Source organism: Tachysurus vachellii, chromosome 3 (assembly GCF_030014155.1).
Source record: "Tachysurus vachellii isolate PV-2020 chromosome 3, HZAU_Pvac_v1, whole genome shotgun sequence".
In the NCBI taxonomy this organism is placed as follows: Eukaryota; Metazoa; Chordata; class Actinopteri; order Siluriformes; family Bagridae; genus Tachysurus; species Tachysurus vachellii.
This window is the reverse complement of record NC_083462.1, coordinates 9535685-9552926: the sequence shown is the minus strand read 5'-3', so window position 1 is coordinate 9552926 and position 17242 is coordinate 9535685. Positions and strand designations below refer to the sequence as shown.

The 17242-nt window shown below is 39.4% G+C and overlaps 1 protein-coding gene across 2 annotated transcripts in view; it reads right to left on the bottom strand.

Moving 5' to 3' along the window:
- phf14 (PHD finger protein 14) overlaps positions 1 to 17242 on the bottom strand; it is a 90488-nt gene that overhangs the window by 38104 nt on the left and 35142 nt on the right. For both annotated transcript variants that reach the window (XM_060865660.1, XM_060865661.1), the window contains exons 11-16: positions 15855 to 15950; positions 10465 to 10571; positions 7042 to 7173; positions 5452 to 5614; positions 324 to 380; positions 32 to 153 (exon numbers count right to left, since the gene is read on the bottom strand). In XM_060865660.1, coding sequence (XP_060721643.1) covers positions 32 to 153; positions 324 to 380; positions 5452 to 5614; positions 7042 to 7173; positions 10465 to 10571; positions 15855 to 15950 — 677 coding nt within the window. The remainder of the gene's footprint in view (positions 1 to 31; positions 154 to 323; positions 381 to 5451; positions 5615 to 7041; positions 7174 to 10464; positions 10572 to 15854; positions 15951 to 17242) is intronic.

Sequence of the window (17242 nt, the reverse complement as noted above, 5' to 3'; positions counted from 1 at the left end):
ACACAAACATGTGCGACACACTCTCACCCACCGAACGAGGTTCTCGTTGTCGCCAGGCCCTTTGCAGGTTGTACACTCCGTCCTAGTGTCGTCAGCTTTAGGTTTTTTTTGCAGCACCGATTGCCGCTGCCTTCGTTCCCGCGGTGCCGGTTCCTATGGAAACGCAAGCTATTAGAGCAGTGTGTGTGTGTGTATCTGAGGCTATGAGTGTAGAAGAGCTGAGGGTGCTGTGCAAACATTCCCTTGTCCTTCTCTTTGCAATATTAGAGACAGATGAGAAAGAAAGATAGCATTACTAGAAGAATGGAGAAGTGAAAGTTCACCTCTATCTTTTCTTCTTCGCAGATAGACACCCTTTTCCTCTTCTGGCCCCGGGTTCTCTGTTTAAGACAAAATAAAATCCTTAAATAGACTCAGAACACTAATGAGTTCAAAACAATAGCACAAGTCTTTTTCATCACATCTGAGAGTTAATTTGCCTGTAACAGGCTGTATTGTAGCTGGCTATTGTAGTGAGACACAATGCTCCTCAGTTCAACTCCATCACTACTTCACACTGTTGGTTCATTTCACAGGGATTTCAGAATGACTCACTAGATTTCACTGTAAAATAAAAAAAAGAAAAAATAAAGAATGTGTCTGGATGTCTCTTTCTAAAATGCAGACAATTCAGTATATGATTCAATAGAGTTGTTTTATTATTGATTCCGTATTGCATGGAGGAATTGTTTTTATGATGAAGTGTTTTCAAGCGGATGGATGGATAAATGGATGGATGGATGGTTGGATGGATGTTTTAGTCTACAGATGGAGTGGTTGGGTGGGTGAATGGATGGATTTGTGGGTTGATTGGTGGATGGATGGATTGTTGTTTCGTTAGTTTTAGTTGCAACCATATTCTAATAAAACACAGTGATTTGAATTTTTACGGTCAGTATTAGATATTTATACCAGGAAGTAGTAGCGTCTGGTAGACGATGAATTCTGGTAGCTCAGTGTATTCTCCTCATCTACATAACAGCTAATAAAAAACATCAGTGCAACGCAAATCAAATCAAACACTGGCATCTTAACAGGACGCTGCGTGCGCCTTTTTTTAAAAAGGGGAAGAAAAATCGACAACATATTTAAACAGATTGGGAAAACAATTCCATCTGTCGCCTTTGGCTTGCCATCACACGGCAGATGGAACGCTTATCATTATAAATGCTAACTGCCTCCGCACTGCCAGTTGGCTCTTGAAGCCTTCACCGAACAAAGCTGCTCATTTATTTCGTTTATTCCGTACCGGCAGTCTCGATTAAGGGAACCTATTAAAGGCAGAGCTTCTGATGGAGGAGATGCGAGCAGGTAGAGGGCTGACGTGAGCAAAATCTCGGTTTCGTTCCGCTCACAGAATTAAGATGATTTGGCTAAAATCGATCTGTTAATTAAATCCATCACTGCGCTTTTAACGAGGCTCGAGTCGATTCTCGAAGGAGTAGAAAAATTATCCAAGCGCACGGAAGAACAGGAACACTGCAGTGGCACTGAGAAGTGATCACATACTGTTTACTGAAAAAGTTAGCATTCCCATCCAACCTACCTCCGCAGTTCCTAGGTGGAGAAAAATGTACCTATATTTAACAATCAATTAAAATAAAATGGCAGAAATTAAACATTCGATGTGTCCGGCAACGAGACTGCGATCTAAAACATACGGCAAACACAAACAAACATGTACGGCATTTTTGCAGCTGCTTTTATCCAGAGCGACTTGCATTTGTTTCATTTATACAACTGAGTATTTTAGGGTTAAGAACCTTATTCAAAGGGCCCAGTGGTGTTAGATTAGTGGTCCTGGGATTTGAACTCACAACCTTCAAATTAGTAGTCCAATGTCTTAAACACTGAGCTACAACTTTCTTCGAGATGCATATACAAAGTTATAAAAATGAAAATTAGTCAGTTTTGTCATAATTCTCTCAGCTTCCAGATCTGATTTGAGAACAGCAGGATTTTAGCATTTTTATCAGCTAGAACAGACAAAAGAGTAGAAGAGATAAAGAATGTGAAGAAGAAAATAAAAAATCACTGGTAATATCCTTACATACACTGGCAATTTCTTTTGCTTTACTTGCAAATATCTCCTATATTTGTCTATAGGGTACTGTATTTTACCCATGCTTTATTAACCTGACTGCATGAACAGCTGGATGAAACATTTCCACCCATCAGAGATGCCCTTGGTTTCTAAATTAACATTTCGGGAGAAGGACCCAGAAATGATAGCTCTGATTCCAAACCAGACAAAAAGGTGTAATAAAATATCACCGTGACATTTATGAATTCGCTCGGTCAGGCCCTTTAAAGAAGGCAGGTTCTGAGTGACTGGGACACACAGGGGCAGAACATCAGTGTAAAATTTCTCTACCTAGTCTAAAGTGGAGGTTCGGCAGGAGGTCGATTAGCTGCTTCTGATAAATAGGGAAGTGGCTTTACGAGGGCTTTGCGCTGCTGCTGTGGTGCCGTGTTAAAAGGTATTAAGAATGCAAACGTGGGGCTCCTTTTAGCGGCTGCTGCACCGCGGTGTGTGTCTGAAGATAAATGCTGCATTGAAGTGCCTAATTCCAGCAGAGAGAGAGAGAGAGAGAGAGAGAAAGAGAGAGAGACAGAGAGAGAGCAAGAGAGAGAGAAAGAAAGTGTGTGTATGAGTGAGTGAGTGAGTGAGTGAGAGCAAGCAGGGGGTGAGGGCTTTAATCCAGCTGTTTTCTGTTCTCACAGAAAAACTCACAGAAAAATACATTAACTGTACACCAGGGGTGTGACAATATATCAGTATGATGCCATGCACCATAACACCAAAATTTAAAATACTTCAATTTATGCTTGTAATGTTAGAGATGCACATAAAATGATAAGATGAATGATAAACAATCACCCTGGCCACCACGCAGCACCTTGTGCTCTATGAAGTAAAACCAATGGGAGTCTATGGACCCATAATTGAAAGAAAACACACACTTAATAGCAATATTGTGGTATCGTCTAAAAAATTTCATCCCTAACACATCTATCTGACGTCCCAACTTTTTAACTGTTGCTTAACCCAAGCTCAAGTCTCATATCTCAGGTACCTCAAACTCGCCAAAATTCTCTCCCAGCCCAGTTAAGACTTACACACTCCTGATAACCTCCAGTTATGGTAGTAGGACTCAGATCCCAAACTGTTGAGTTGATCTATCTAGGACGTCATCTCTGGCTTCGCATACACTTAACGTTCACGGTATTTATGAGATCATTTAGGAAACGACAAAAAAATCTTCTTCTGAATGTCATTCTCTTTTCACTAAATGTGCAGATATCAGTGAGGGCAAAGAGCCAAACTCTCTCTACAGCCTGAGAAATGAGACGATACATTAAATTCCAAGAAACATGATCCAGAAATAAAACGCATGTATAAGGCTAACGGAGTGATTTTGACAGCTTGTTTTTTTTTTTAAATTTGTAATTATCTAACAGAACGCAGACATAGATCATGATATCAAACTTTTTGCTTCTGCAGCTAAAGCTAACACACACAAGCCTGATCAGTCAAGAGGAGATTAAACAGCAGGCTTAAAGCGCAAGGCAAACACTGGAAGATTTTCGAATTGTGCGGCTTTTCCTGTAAAATTCATTATCGCTCAATAGGCGCCACACTTTCAGCGTGCCTTCAATCAATCCTTCTAAACAATAAAAGGCTTAGTATTTTATCTCCGGAGATATGCGATGTAAAAGGTTTTGAGGTGCAATTCACCAAAATGAGCTCTCAAAAAGAAAGCAGTCGCGACCTTGAGAAGTCTGAGAGAACGGACCGTGGAGCGCGTCAATTATCTCTCATTAGCGAGGGCCGAGCGATCAATTAGAAATCAATTAACAAGGCCGCTTTGCCTGAAGAGATGCAAAGATTAAGACTAGAAAGAGTGAATAGATCAAGACTAGAGTAAGTGAATTAACAGAAGCTCAGATGCTTGCAAGTTGCAATATTTTGTGAACCATATCCCATTTCTTTCAAAGTTTGTTTCAAAACCTAGGATCCGAGCCATGAAAGCAGAGCAGCAGAGTGATTTTTATTTAAAATAAATAGATAGATAGATAGATAGATAGATAGATAGATAGATAGATAGATAGATAGATAGATAGATAGATAGATAAACAAACAAACAAACAAACAAATAAATAAATAAAAGTGTTACAGATTACACTGTACATCAAATTGTTTCTCTAAATAGGTGCCTGGGAAGCAGCCAGTACTTTATGTAATCAAAGCTATTTGTTTCTTAGTGTACAAAATAAAAAGTGGTAGTCGTGTATCTGCAAGGCTCGGTGCAAATCAGGTTATTCGTATCAGCTGCGTCTTATGATGAATCGTTGCTATCCTGATGTTAGTGGACTTCTCTTGAATCATGACCAAGGGGAAAAAGGTTTTTTAAAAGAAGACTTCATCCCTTCAGGACACTTCCACAGACTTGTTAAATTGCTGAGTCTTAAAGCTAGAGCTGGATGACATTACTGTCTTGAATCTCATCCTTGTCTACAATGTTTAGGAGTAGAGCATATATAACGTTTATATTTAATATAATAGCGATGTGTTTAACTTCGAAACCGTTCCATAATAAAAAATGGGAAATTGTTTAATGGACATACATTTAACTATAAAAATGATCAGCTTTGTGAATTAACACACCACCAGGCTGCTGCTTATTATTTTTCTACTGTGGCATGTTTTTATGGCTTACTTTATGCTATAAAAAAAACTCCAAAAGATAAGCAGAGTACCTGGGAAAAGCAACATTTAAAACACACCCACAAGTGCCGATCATGGGATACCATCTGTATCAGTTTTTTACCTTTACTAACACATATCGTCGCTGTCAGGCGGAATCCTCGTATCTCCAAAACCGTTATTTTTCAGGAAATGAAAAAAACGCCGTACCTTATCTGCAGTGCACAGGGTTTAGTCTGCGTTGCAGTGGATTGTCTTGCGCTAAATTCCTGTCCTCAGACGAGCACCAGAACTAGCAGGGGTCAAGATTTTTTTCTTTTTTTTTGTGTTTTGAATACATTTACCTCAGAAGACGTGTTGATTCGTTGCGACTCTTCTTGAGGAGAAATATGCCGCGAAGCTCTTCCGCGGAGTGAGGAAGAGCTGGACAGTTGAAGTGTCCAATGGAGTTATGAGATTTGCGCTCAAGCTATTTTCAAGACTTTAGATTGGTTAATAACTTGTAAAAATAACAGACCCACGTGGGGACTGACCAATAGCATCGATATGTGAAAAAATATGAAATTGACCAAATTTGGACATACGAGGTTTCTGCCCGACAGCGACGATATATAACATGTCAGTTATGTGTATAAGGTGTGTGTGTATAAGGGGTGTGTGTGCGCGTGATGATCAGTGAACATTCGGAATCCCCTGACACCCACCGTGCCCCTCAGCTGAAGTTTTTTCGGCTCAGGTGACATGTCCTGAGGGATGAATTTGATTGGCCCTTTGATCTGTCTTCTGGACCTCTTGGTGCCATCGGGAAGCGTCTCCATGGCGATGTCTGCCTCATCACTGCTGGCCTGGTCGCACTCAGAACACTGCCTAAAAACAGAAGGGATAAATGACAATTCACTTTTGGTCTCCATTATTGATGTGTGATATATTTGTAGAAAATAGATTTACGATGAACTAAAGCTACACAAACGCCTCCGAAGACATCTACAAACCGGAACAGATAATCAGAATAATAAAATGTTTATACGATGGGATATTCACATCAGTATATTGTATTTTAAAAATGTATAAATTATGCACAGCTATAGAGCTTTTGAATAGAATTCTGGGACTTTTCTATAGGAATTTGAATGGGTTTCTATTGTAATGCGCATGCTGAATATGAATATCAAGGTTTACTCCAGAGCGCTGTTGAATTCTTACATCTGATTGGCCGGAAGGTGTTCGTTCATTCTCTGTTCTTGAACAGCAGCTCTGACGGCTCCGTCTACAACGAATATTTCCCTATGTAACTCTGTGTAATCTAAATCTAACACACAATGACGTTTAAATTAAAATTCTCTGAAAATCTCTAATGTTCTTGGAAACAGGAAATTTCTCATTGACAAGCTACATTTCATTGGTCTTACTAAAATGAAGAAAGCGCGAGGGAATGAGTTTGAATACCCGCAGAAGTAATAACGAATCAAACCGTTTCATGGACGCTTCACTGCATTAAACAAACAAAAGTGCAATATTTTGGTCTTTAATAAACAAAGATTTGTTAGTAAATATGAAACATCCTTGTTTCTGATTGGCTGTTTTTGAAATCTTGCTCTGGTTGAAACTGATCTTGATCATAACATTAATAAATAACTGTAATAATAATAAAAACATAAACAGTAATATTCATACAGTAAGAAACTATTAATAGGCTAAAATAATCAGAAGTCATTACAATAATCATATCGCATAGCATACTGATATGCGTGCCGGAGGGTAACCAGGGTGTCAATTATGCTAAGTTGTTGTTATATTTGTAAGGAAAAATATATCTGTACAAGCTCAAAAAAATATAGACAGCCGACTCCTCTCGATTCTGTACGACTGCTATAAATATTGACGATTATAATTACATATAATTTTGCACCCCGTCAAATGTTATTTTGCGGTACTAATTTACACCTGGCTGTGAACGGCATCGCACTACTTTTACATGGATTACATGAATTACGCAAATCAAAGGCTAGAGGTTATCATCAAACAAACACAAGGGCAGCGTCTATAATAACGCTTTGATTGACAGCTTAATCATAGGAGCAGATCCTTAAACTTGACTACCAACTGTCGAACCTACACACAGCTATTCAATTAGCTTAACTCATAAGTAATATCTAATAAAGATGAGTGCTGATGTTGGCGCAAGGAATATTGCTCGTTAAGTGCAAGATAAATCTTTCCCCTTATGTTCGTCCGTATGGAGTAAATCGTTTAGATCCTGCTTAGTATTTTTTCAGGGGTTTTTTCTTGCACACCAGTAGCTATTCTTGGTTTTCTTGGGCATGCGGGTGAGAGGTGGATCCAGGCAGCCCAGGTGGTAGTGAAGCTTGCATGTGTCGCACAGTAACAGGAGATGCTGGTCTTGGTTCTTCTTACAGATCCCACAGCTGCAAATGAGATAAACACAAACACAGGTAAACTGATCAGATCAGCGGCACGACTCTAATTATCTATTATTTGATGTTCCAGAAATAATGTGATGTCTTAAATTGTTATGAGAACGAGTAAAACAGAGGTTGGTGAGCGAGCGACTGTTTATAGCTGCTGTAACGAAGTATATAAAGTAAGAACAGGAAATAACTTGTTTTGTTTTTTTACGAACACCAATACACAGAGTTAAACAAAAACAACACAAAATCAAAAAGAATGATCGTTAAGAAATCTAATCCATCTGTCTATTCTCTACACCGCTTATCCTGCTGGTTTGCAGGGAACCTGGAGTTTTTCCTTGGAGACTCAACGCACAAGGCAGCGTAACACCCTGGACAGGACGCCAGTTTATTCCAGGACACAATACAGAACACACACACACACACTCGCACAGACGTTCATGTCAATCAGCCTACAACATCCATCTTTGGACTAGTGAAGTAAACTGGAGTACCCAGAGGTGGAGGTGAGAACCGAACCCCCAACCCTGAAGGTGTGAGGTAAAAATGCTAAATCACTGTCTACGAAATCTAATAATCATATAAATAATTTGCTCTACTATAAAAAATAAACAAGTGACTCTCTACACCAGAGTCACTCATTGGAAAGCCTGTGTTGCCAAGTTTAGTTAAAACATGCGTCAACATGATGGCAGCTATGGAAGAAACTCTAGTTTGACATTTGACCACGCTGTGACCTTGACTCTGTTTAGGTCAATTCCAAAATCTAATCAGTTGCTGATTACAAAGATAATTCCAAACCTGTCCTACAATCATTGAGCCACTTGTTCTTTAGATATCATGCTAATGATTTGTCTTGGATGGATTGACAGACAGACAGACAGACAGACCGACCGACACACAGTCTGAAAAGATAATGCCTCAAGCTCTCAATGGCAGAGGCACAAAATTCTAAAGCTAAATATAACAGTTGATATCTTGTTATTTCAGTTGGAAATATTTATACATTAATAAGCCAAATGTTTTGAATATTAGCTTATAGTAATAATAATGATGATTACAATTTTGTGTGTTTTTACTCTAGCTGCTGCTTTCCTGGAATTCAGCTCACACACACACACACACACCCCCACACACACACCCCCACACACCCACACACCCACACACACACCCACACCCACACCCACACACACACCCACACAGACATACCCCCACACACCCACACACACACCCACACCCCCACACACACCCACACACCCACACCCACACACACCCCTAATGATTACTTATAGCAAGATATTAACATGAAATGATCAGTAACTATTGTAATGAAATATCTTGCTGACCTTCAATTAACCTATTATTTATGTGTTAAAATTCCTTTTTTTATTTTGTTGAAATAAAAGAAAAAAAACATCTTGAAATAACTTAACTTTATGTAATACTGAATTAATGAGTCATTATATCAATGTCTTAAAATACAGAGAATAAGTTGACATAATGACATGAAATTCGACAAGCTAATGACTGGAAATAATGATATAGTGTCTTGCAGATTTGAGTCCAAATAGCATTTTGCTAATGTGTCGTACAGGCTTCAAAACAACTAGGGTACGTGTCCAAAGTGCTGTGATCTTATTTTCTTAGATTAACAACTGAAACTATTTTATCTTGGTTCACAATTGAAACAAGCAAGTCAATGTTTTTTCTTATGAATTAAAAAAAAAAAAAAAAAAAACAACAGACACCTCAATCATACATTATGTGTATGTAAAGTAAAGTGTGTCTTTTTTAAATAAATTACTCCTTGTCATGTTTCTCAAATCATTCCTGAGCATTAGAGAACTGTTAATACAGAGAGTTGTACTTCTTGCTCTGAACCAGTACAGAATAAATGGCAAGTTTCTCAGCAGAACATTACACAGAGCATCACACTGACTCCACTGAATTAACTTCTTCCTATAGTGCATCCTGGTGCTATTTCTTGCACAGGTAAGTGGCGCGCACACACACACACTCACACACACACACTCACTCTCACACACACACACTCACTCTCACACACTCACACACTCACACACACACTCACACACACACTCACACACTCACACACACACTCACACACTCACACACACACTCACACACTCACACACTCACACACTCACACACTCACACACTCACTCACACACTCACTCACACACTCACTCACACACTCACTCACACACTCACTCACACACTCACTCACACACTCACTCACACACTCACTCACACACTCACTCATTCACACACTCACACACTCACACACTCACTCACACACTCACACACTCACTCACACACTCACTCACACACTCACTCACACACTCACTCACACACTCACACTCACTCGAACACTCACACTCACACACTCACTCACACACACACTCACTCACACACACACTCACTCACACACTCACTCACTCACACACACACTCACTCACACACACACTCACTCACTCACACACTCACTCACACACTCACTCACACACTCACTCACACACTCACTCACACACTCACTCACACACTCACTCACACACTCACACACTCACTCACACACTCACTCACACACTCACTCACACACTCACTCACACACTCACTCACACACTCACTCACACACTCACTCACACACTCACTCACACACTCACTCACACACTCACTCACACACACGGCCGTACAAGTGATTTAAAGAAAGCATGATTCATCAGACAAGGCCACCGTCTCCCATTGCTCCATGGTCCTGTTCTGATGCTCACGTGTCCATTGTAGGTGCTTTGGGTGGTGGACAGGATTCAGCATGAGCACTCTGACTGCAGCCACACAGCATCATACTCAGCAATCTACAATGCACTGTGTTCTGACAACTTTTTATTCCAGGCAGCATTCATTTTTCAGTAAACTGCTACATTATCTCTTCTGTGAGATCAGTCTGGACGAGCTTGCCTTGCGTCCCCCACAAGCATCAGTAAAGCCTTGGTGCTCATGATCCTGTCACTGGTTCCCCAGTTGTCCTTCCTTGGACAACTTTTGGTAGGTTCTATTAATCCCACTGCACTGGGAACACCATAAAATCCAGAAGCAGTCGTCTCGCTATGACAATTTGGTCATTTTCCTGCTTGCAACATATGGAGAACTCAGTGTTTTACAGTTATGCTTGATTGATGTGTTGTGAAATGTGACAACAATTAATTGTGTTCTGTGCCTCTACGTTGCACATTGAGACCGATTCGGTTGTTGATGGCAGACTAATCTGACCTGTAGAGCACTGCTGGGAGACTGCTGGACTTCCCTGGACTTCCACCTTCCTTCTTGCTTGGCTTTCTCTCTTTGGGAGGCTTTAAAACAGCTGGAGAGTTCAGTTTCTGCAAAAAATGTATAAGATGCTTGTTAGCAAGAAAAAATAAATGCAGCTTAGGCAGTACAATATTCAGGATCAACACAATTTGGAAAGATTTATAAATCATTTTTAACTATTTTTTTTTTCAGGCCATTTCGGTCGTATATGATGAAAAAAATTCACATTTTAATGAAAGTTTTGTTGGAGCTTAAGTTCAGCAGAAGCTTCGATGGAGATAAGGAAGTTTACTGTAGAGAGAAAAAGATGCAGAAAGTCAGAGGACTTCTTGATTTTCTCGTGGCATCTCCGCTGAGTCGTGGCTGTCTGGGTTAATTAGAAAAATGATCTCATGGGCTGCAAAGCCACAGGAGCGCAGACTGCGTTCTCTAATCTGTGCAAAGCTCAGTTTAGCGTGGTTTCTCGCTTATGGCCTCAGAGACAGCTGAAGAGACACAAAACACTCCACGCTCGGTGCCCTCGGCCACTGCTCACTTACAGCACGTCTCAAATTTATGCGAGATTAGAAAATGAAGTGCTTTGCTGCCTTGTGCTGCACTTCTGGGAAGGTCAGCGTGCATTGACTCTTGTAGCTCACAGTGAGTAAAATAACGCTATACTACCTCAACATGTCTTTTTTTTCCTTTCCTTGCATCATGACACTCCATAAAATGACAGCCATAAAATATTTAAACCTCACCAACATTTGTAAGATCACGATGCGTTTCAGGAGCCTGGCAGGGAGCATGATGGGATACTTGCACCCAGTTGCAGAAGGCTTCCATTAATCATAAATTCTTTGAAGTTCTCGATCTTTTCATTTCAGTTTTACTCGAATGAACTTCTCTATGAAGTGAGCTGCTGAAATCTCTCGCTCTTGCCAGCTCTCTCTTATGACTGATATGCCCCACTGGGGACATCAATAATTTGGGGCTAATGTACAGATGCCGGTGACTGATCTCAAACGAAAATGTAGCAGATAGATGACACAAAGGCATGAGCCACTTTGAGTGATGTCGCTACTTAAACGTTGCACGTTTTCTAATTATGTGATTTATGGCTGTCATTGCTGATTCTCCTGTGCTCTTCCTTCAGACCTCGGCTCTGCCTCTTTTGCCCTCGTCCCATTATTACTCCGTTTATTTGACCTGGTCGGAAACGTTGCAGTTCTTTTAATCAACTGTTCTTTTTCATGCTTTATCCATTTCTTTAATGCAAATGAATAAAACCCTGCAAGTGGGTCAGAGTTGTGCTGAGAAAGGCTTCAGGTTCATTTCTGTGGTATGCATATCATATGTGCAAATTACTATAGGGGTGTGTGTGTGCGTGTGTGTGTGTGTGTGCGTGTGTGTTATTATACAACATATTAGTTTGCAACAAGCTGGAAAAATAAAACCTTACTTCAGAAACTGATGAGTCTGATGATACTTTAATTTAATGCCCAAAAAAATGAAATTTAACAAAAAAAAAAATTCTATACAAAAATGAACATTTTACCATTTCTGATTAAGTTATTTTATTATATAATTTTGTAAACATTTTTTTAAATGTTTACAAAATTAAACGATTTAACAGGACAGAAGAAAGCAAAACAGGAAAAAATTGTTAGTATAAAATTTTACAGTATTAAATATCTGGCGCTTAATTAAGATGCAACACGGATCGGAAGGTTGCAGGGTCGAATCCCAGGTCCACCAAGCGGCCACTGCTGGGCCCCTGGGCAAATCTCTTAAGACTCAATTGCTCAGTTGTATAAAATGAGATAAAAATATAAGTCGTTCAGTATAAGATCTGCCAAATGCCGTAAATATTCAAGATTCAAATTTATCATCAAATGCTGCTTCCAATCATCCAAACTATTAAATAAAAAGAATTCATTACATAATTTTCATTGTTCATTTATCAACTAATTTAGTTTTCGTTGTAATTGCTTGTTCTAATGGTTTATGGTTTCTATAGTGACTCGGTTATAACAATCGCAGTAATAAACAGATAATAAGAAAATGAAAAGAAAAAAATAAGTAGAATTGTTAAGGTTTATTGTAGAGCTATGAATAGAGATGTAGATTTTATAAAGCTTAGTTAGTTTTCGACAAAAAAAAAGTCTTGTTTTTCAGACGTTCCATGGCAGTAAATGTATACGGATATAAAGTAGGATGTTTCGTGTTTGTGTGTATCATTCAGTCTCTTTATCTACGGTGCAAATCAAAAGTTTTTAAAACCACATTGCAAGTCGGTGCTGTAATTTTATCATAAAGACAGGTTAGAAGGTGCCAGACCTCTGCACTTCCTACTCATTAAGTGGCTGTCACCCATAGCGACGCACTTCAGCGATGCAGTTGCCATAGTGAGCGGGAGGAGGTCGTGGGGCTTTTAGTGGCCAAAGACAGGTCAGTCAGTTAGCACAAATGAAAGAATTTCACAAACATCACAGCCATTATGGTGAGGTGAATTACCCAATGCTAGCAACCCTCATGTGGTCCTGCACACTGCACAGTCCTCCCACAATCTCTATTAATTCCCACAGAGCTGGAGAAGTACAGAAAATATCCAGGTACTAAATCTAAAAAAAAAAAAAGCACTTAGGAGTGGAAGAGAACAGCAGAAATCATAAAGGATCTGGTACATTACAAACTGCAACACAGAAAAAGATGCTGGCTCTATTTGTTTAAAAAAATAACAAAAAAAAAAACCCCACTGAGGCAGATACTGCAAAAAAATAGACAGTGTACTGATGCATTCTTCTAAAACTCATAACCTGGAATTTCTGAACTCTATGACTGAAAAACCAATAGAAACGTAGTTAGATTACAAATCTCACTCAAATATCACAATATTTTATAAAAATTATTTACATACATCCCCCCCCCCGAAATTCCTGAACTTTAACTAGAAAAACAAAAAAAAGAAAAAGAAAAATGAAAAAAGAAAAACAACAAAAAAATTATGTTAAAAAATATTTATTTTTAAATATATAAATAAAAAAACACTGTGTAGTGTGTCAATATTCAATGCTTCAAATCTTTCAAAAATCTGTAACTATTAGTTTAAAAATAGAATATTTAATCATAATAGCCATGATATCTGTATACGACAATTCATTCATTCATCTTCTACCGCTTATCCGAACTACCTCGGGTCACGGGGAGCCTGTGCCTATCTCAGGCGTCATCAGGCATCAAGGCAGGATACACCCTGGACGGAGTGCCAACCCATCGCAGGGCACACACACACACTCATTCACACACACACACACACACTACGGACAATTTTCCAGAGGTCAATCAACCTACCATGCATGTCTTTGGACCGGGGGAGGAAACCGGAGTACCCGGAGGAAACCCCCGAGGCACGGGGAGAACATGCAAACTCCACACACACAAGGCGGAGGCGGGAATCGAACCCCCAACCCTGGAGGTGTGAGGCGAACGTGCTAACCACTAAGCCACCGTGACCCCTGTATATAACAATAAAAAAAAAAATAAATAAAAACCTGAAAACATAAAAAAGAGGTAAACTCTAAAACTGATTTTCACCCCCAAAAGTTTCCAGAGTGAATGGTGAGAAAAACCAGTAAGCGTCAGTTATCTGGGAAGTAACACCTTATGAATGAGAGACGAGCGACGACAGAAGTCGTCTACACTAATTCAAATAACCACCCAAAACATATCAAAACTGTGGTGAGCATCTCTGAACACACATCATGGCTGAAGCAGGAGTCTGATGTTCTACATGAGCAGATGATCACATGGTTCTCAGCCGAGAGCAGGAACCTGAGAGGTTGGGGTTGTGGATGAGAGATAAAACTCATCCCTTGACCTGTTCTCATAAAACCTGTTCTCTCTGAAGTTGTATAATGTATAAAATGTTGTATAAAAGTTGTATAAAATGTCTCTTTTAAAGAAATGTCAACCGTTCCAAAGTGTACTGAACTTACATCTTCGAATGCTTTTAAGATGCTGACGCATGCTGGTTCAGATAAAGCACAGCAGGTCTGATTCCAAGGAAAAGCATTATCAGAAGTAATCATTTCATGGCCATTTTGATTATAATCACACACCTATTCTTTTAAATGGTTTTGTGTTTTTTTTTGTTTTTTTTTCCCCCAGATCATATTATTTGAAGCGATGTGACATCGCTTGCTGTTTCTTTTTGTGGAAAAAGAAACAGCGAGATAAGCAACGGCAACTATTGAAGATCAGATCTCAGAGAAGTCCTTCTTGTGAGAACTGAACTTTCTATGAACTTTCCATAAAGGCTCATTTCCACACAATTAGGCCACTGGCTTCCTGCTTTATCTTGGAACCTTCCAGAAATGTAACAATGACTAGCTAGACCACGAGAGAGAAGCTAACTATAAGTATAACACACAGCAGGGTCAGAAAAGATATATATATCCTACTGGGAAACTTTGAGGTATTTTCATCCCACTCACATGCGCATTTGACGAAAATACCGTATTGAACTCAAGCGAAGCGAACACGCATATTAAAAAGACACAAACTTAGGTATGAATGTAAGAGCCACATGCAGCTCGTGAGCCGCGGGTTGGCCACCCCTGATATATAGCAAGGACAGAATATACATATATATACACACACACACACACACACAAATCACTGTGGAAGACATTACGCAAACTGTGTTTTATCTAAACGTCACAAAATATTTAGATTTGTCATTGTTGAATTCCTGATATTTGATTGGCCAGATGGTTACAAGCTAAATCACAGGATAACAGGAAGTTGTTTCTAAAAGCCACAATAAACATTTAAGGCATTTAAAGTCTACACTATATGCATTCATGGCATTTGCACTTACATATTCATCTCAATTTTACAACTGAGTAATTGAAGGTTAAGGGCCTTGCTCAGGGGCCCAGCATTGGTAGCTTGGTAGACCTGGGATTCAAACTCGTGACCTTCTGATTGGTAGATCAACATCTTAACCACTAGTTTACCACATAAAAAGCGTGATGATCGAAGATTTTTTAATGATGTAATACTAGATGACACCAGACTGCTGCTGAATTCTCTGGATCGGAAACGGAAACTTTACCATGTGAAGCAGAAGGAAATGAAAAAAGGAGTCCCCGATGTCAATGTTTCTTAACAGAGAATCAATTCTCAACATTCAACCCCTACATCTCTGTCGATGAAGTGTGATCTACTGTGATCAGATTTCATATCTGATCTAATCAGGAGATACCTATAGAGTACGCATGAGCTGATGATGGTGTGCAGCACATGTGAAGGAGGCTGTGAGCAGGGTAAAAGGTCAGGGGAGATGCGGAGCAGAGAAAAATGCGTACCTGTCCGAGGATGTTTCCCAGCATGCTCCACATGGACTGGCCTTCGTTCCTCAGCAGCCCGTTGACATTCTGTAGGTCCTCCAGAGACTCACAGAGCTGCGGCAGATAAAACAGCAGCACACAGAAAGATAAGACAAGGACAAGCTGGATGGTTCTGTCAGAAAAGAGCGAGAAGACTGGAAACCCGACCGAACTGAAACATCATTCAATTATAGAAGGACGTAATGTACTGAAAAGATCAGTAACAGCAGAAACAAGACGAAACCACAGAAAGTAACAGAAAGTTCCCTGAGATTAGTTAATACATTACTGTTTAATCAAAAACACTGAGTTCATTTGATGTATTCATGTCCTAAAATCTCAGTAACTTAAAAAAAGGTATTTTTTCCCTTCCTTTTAACACTGTGGGGTTTTTTTTCTTCTTTTTTTTTATTTAAACTGCGGCTTTTTAAGTTTCATCCGTTCGTTTTCATTCAGTCTCACTTTATTTGAATTTTCTAACTCACTCTACAGACAACATTTTTGTGTAAAAACTAACCAAGCTGCAGTGAATGATAAATAATAAAAAGGTTTGCTGTTTAAGACTTCCTTTCATACAGAACATATTACTTTGTGTGTTATATTAGCACCACATGAAAGAAAGAAAGAAAGAAAGAAAGAAAGAAAGAAAGAAAGAAAGAAAGAAAGAAAGGGAGGCAGAGAGAGAGAGAGAGAAAGAAAGAGAGAGAGAGACAGAGAGAGTGTGAAAGAAAGAAAAAGAAAGAAAGAGAGAGAGAGAGAGAGAGAGACAGAGAGAGAGAGTGAAAGAAAGAAAAAGAAAGAAAGAGAGAGAGTGAGAGAGGGAGAGAGAGAGAGAGAGAAAGAAAGAGAGAGCGACAGAGAGTGTGAAAGAAAGAAAAAGAAAGAAAAAAGAAAGAAAGAGAGAGAGAGAGAGAGAGAGAGAGAGAGAGAGAGAAAGAAAGAAAGAAAGAGAGCGACAGAGAGAGTGACAGAGTGTGAAAGAAAGAAAGAAAGAAAGAAAGAGAGAGCGACAGAGAGAGTGACAGAGAGAGTATGAAAGAAAGAAAGAAAGACAGAAAGAAAGACAGAAAGAAAGAAAGAAAGAAAGAAAGAAAGAAAGAAAGAAAGAAAGAAAGAAAGAAAGAAAAAGAAAGAAAGAAAGGGAGGCAGAGAGAGAGAGAGAAAGAAAGAGAGAGAGAGAGACAGAGAGAGAGTGAAAGAAAGAAAAAGAGAGAGAGAGAGAGACAGAGAGAGAGAGAGAGAGTGAAAGAAAGAAAAAGAAAGAAAGAGAGAGAGAGAGTGAGAGAGGGAGAGAGAGAGAGAGAGAAAGAAAGAGAGAGCGACAGAGAGTGTGAAAGAAAGAAAAAGAAAGAAAAAAGAAAGAAAGA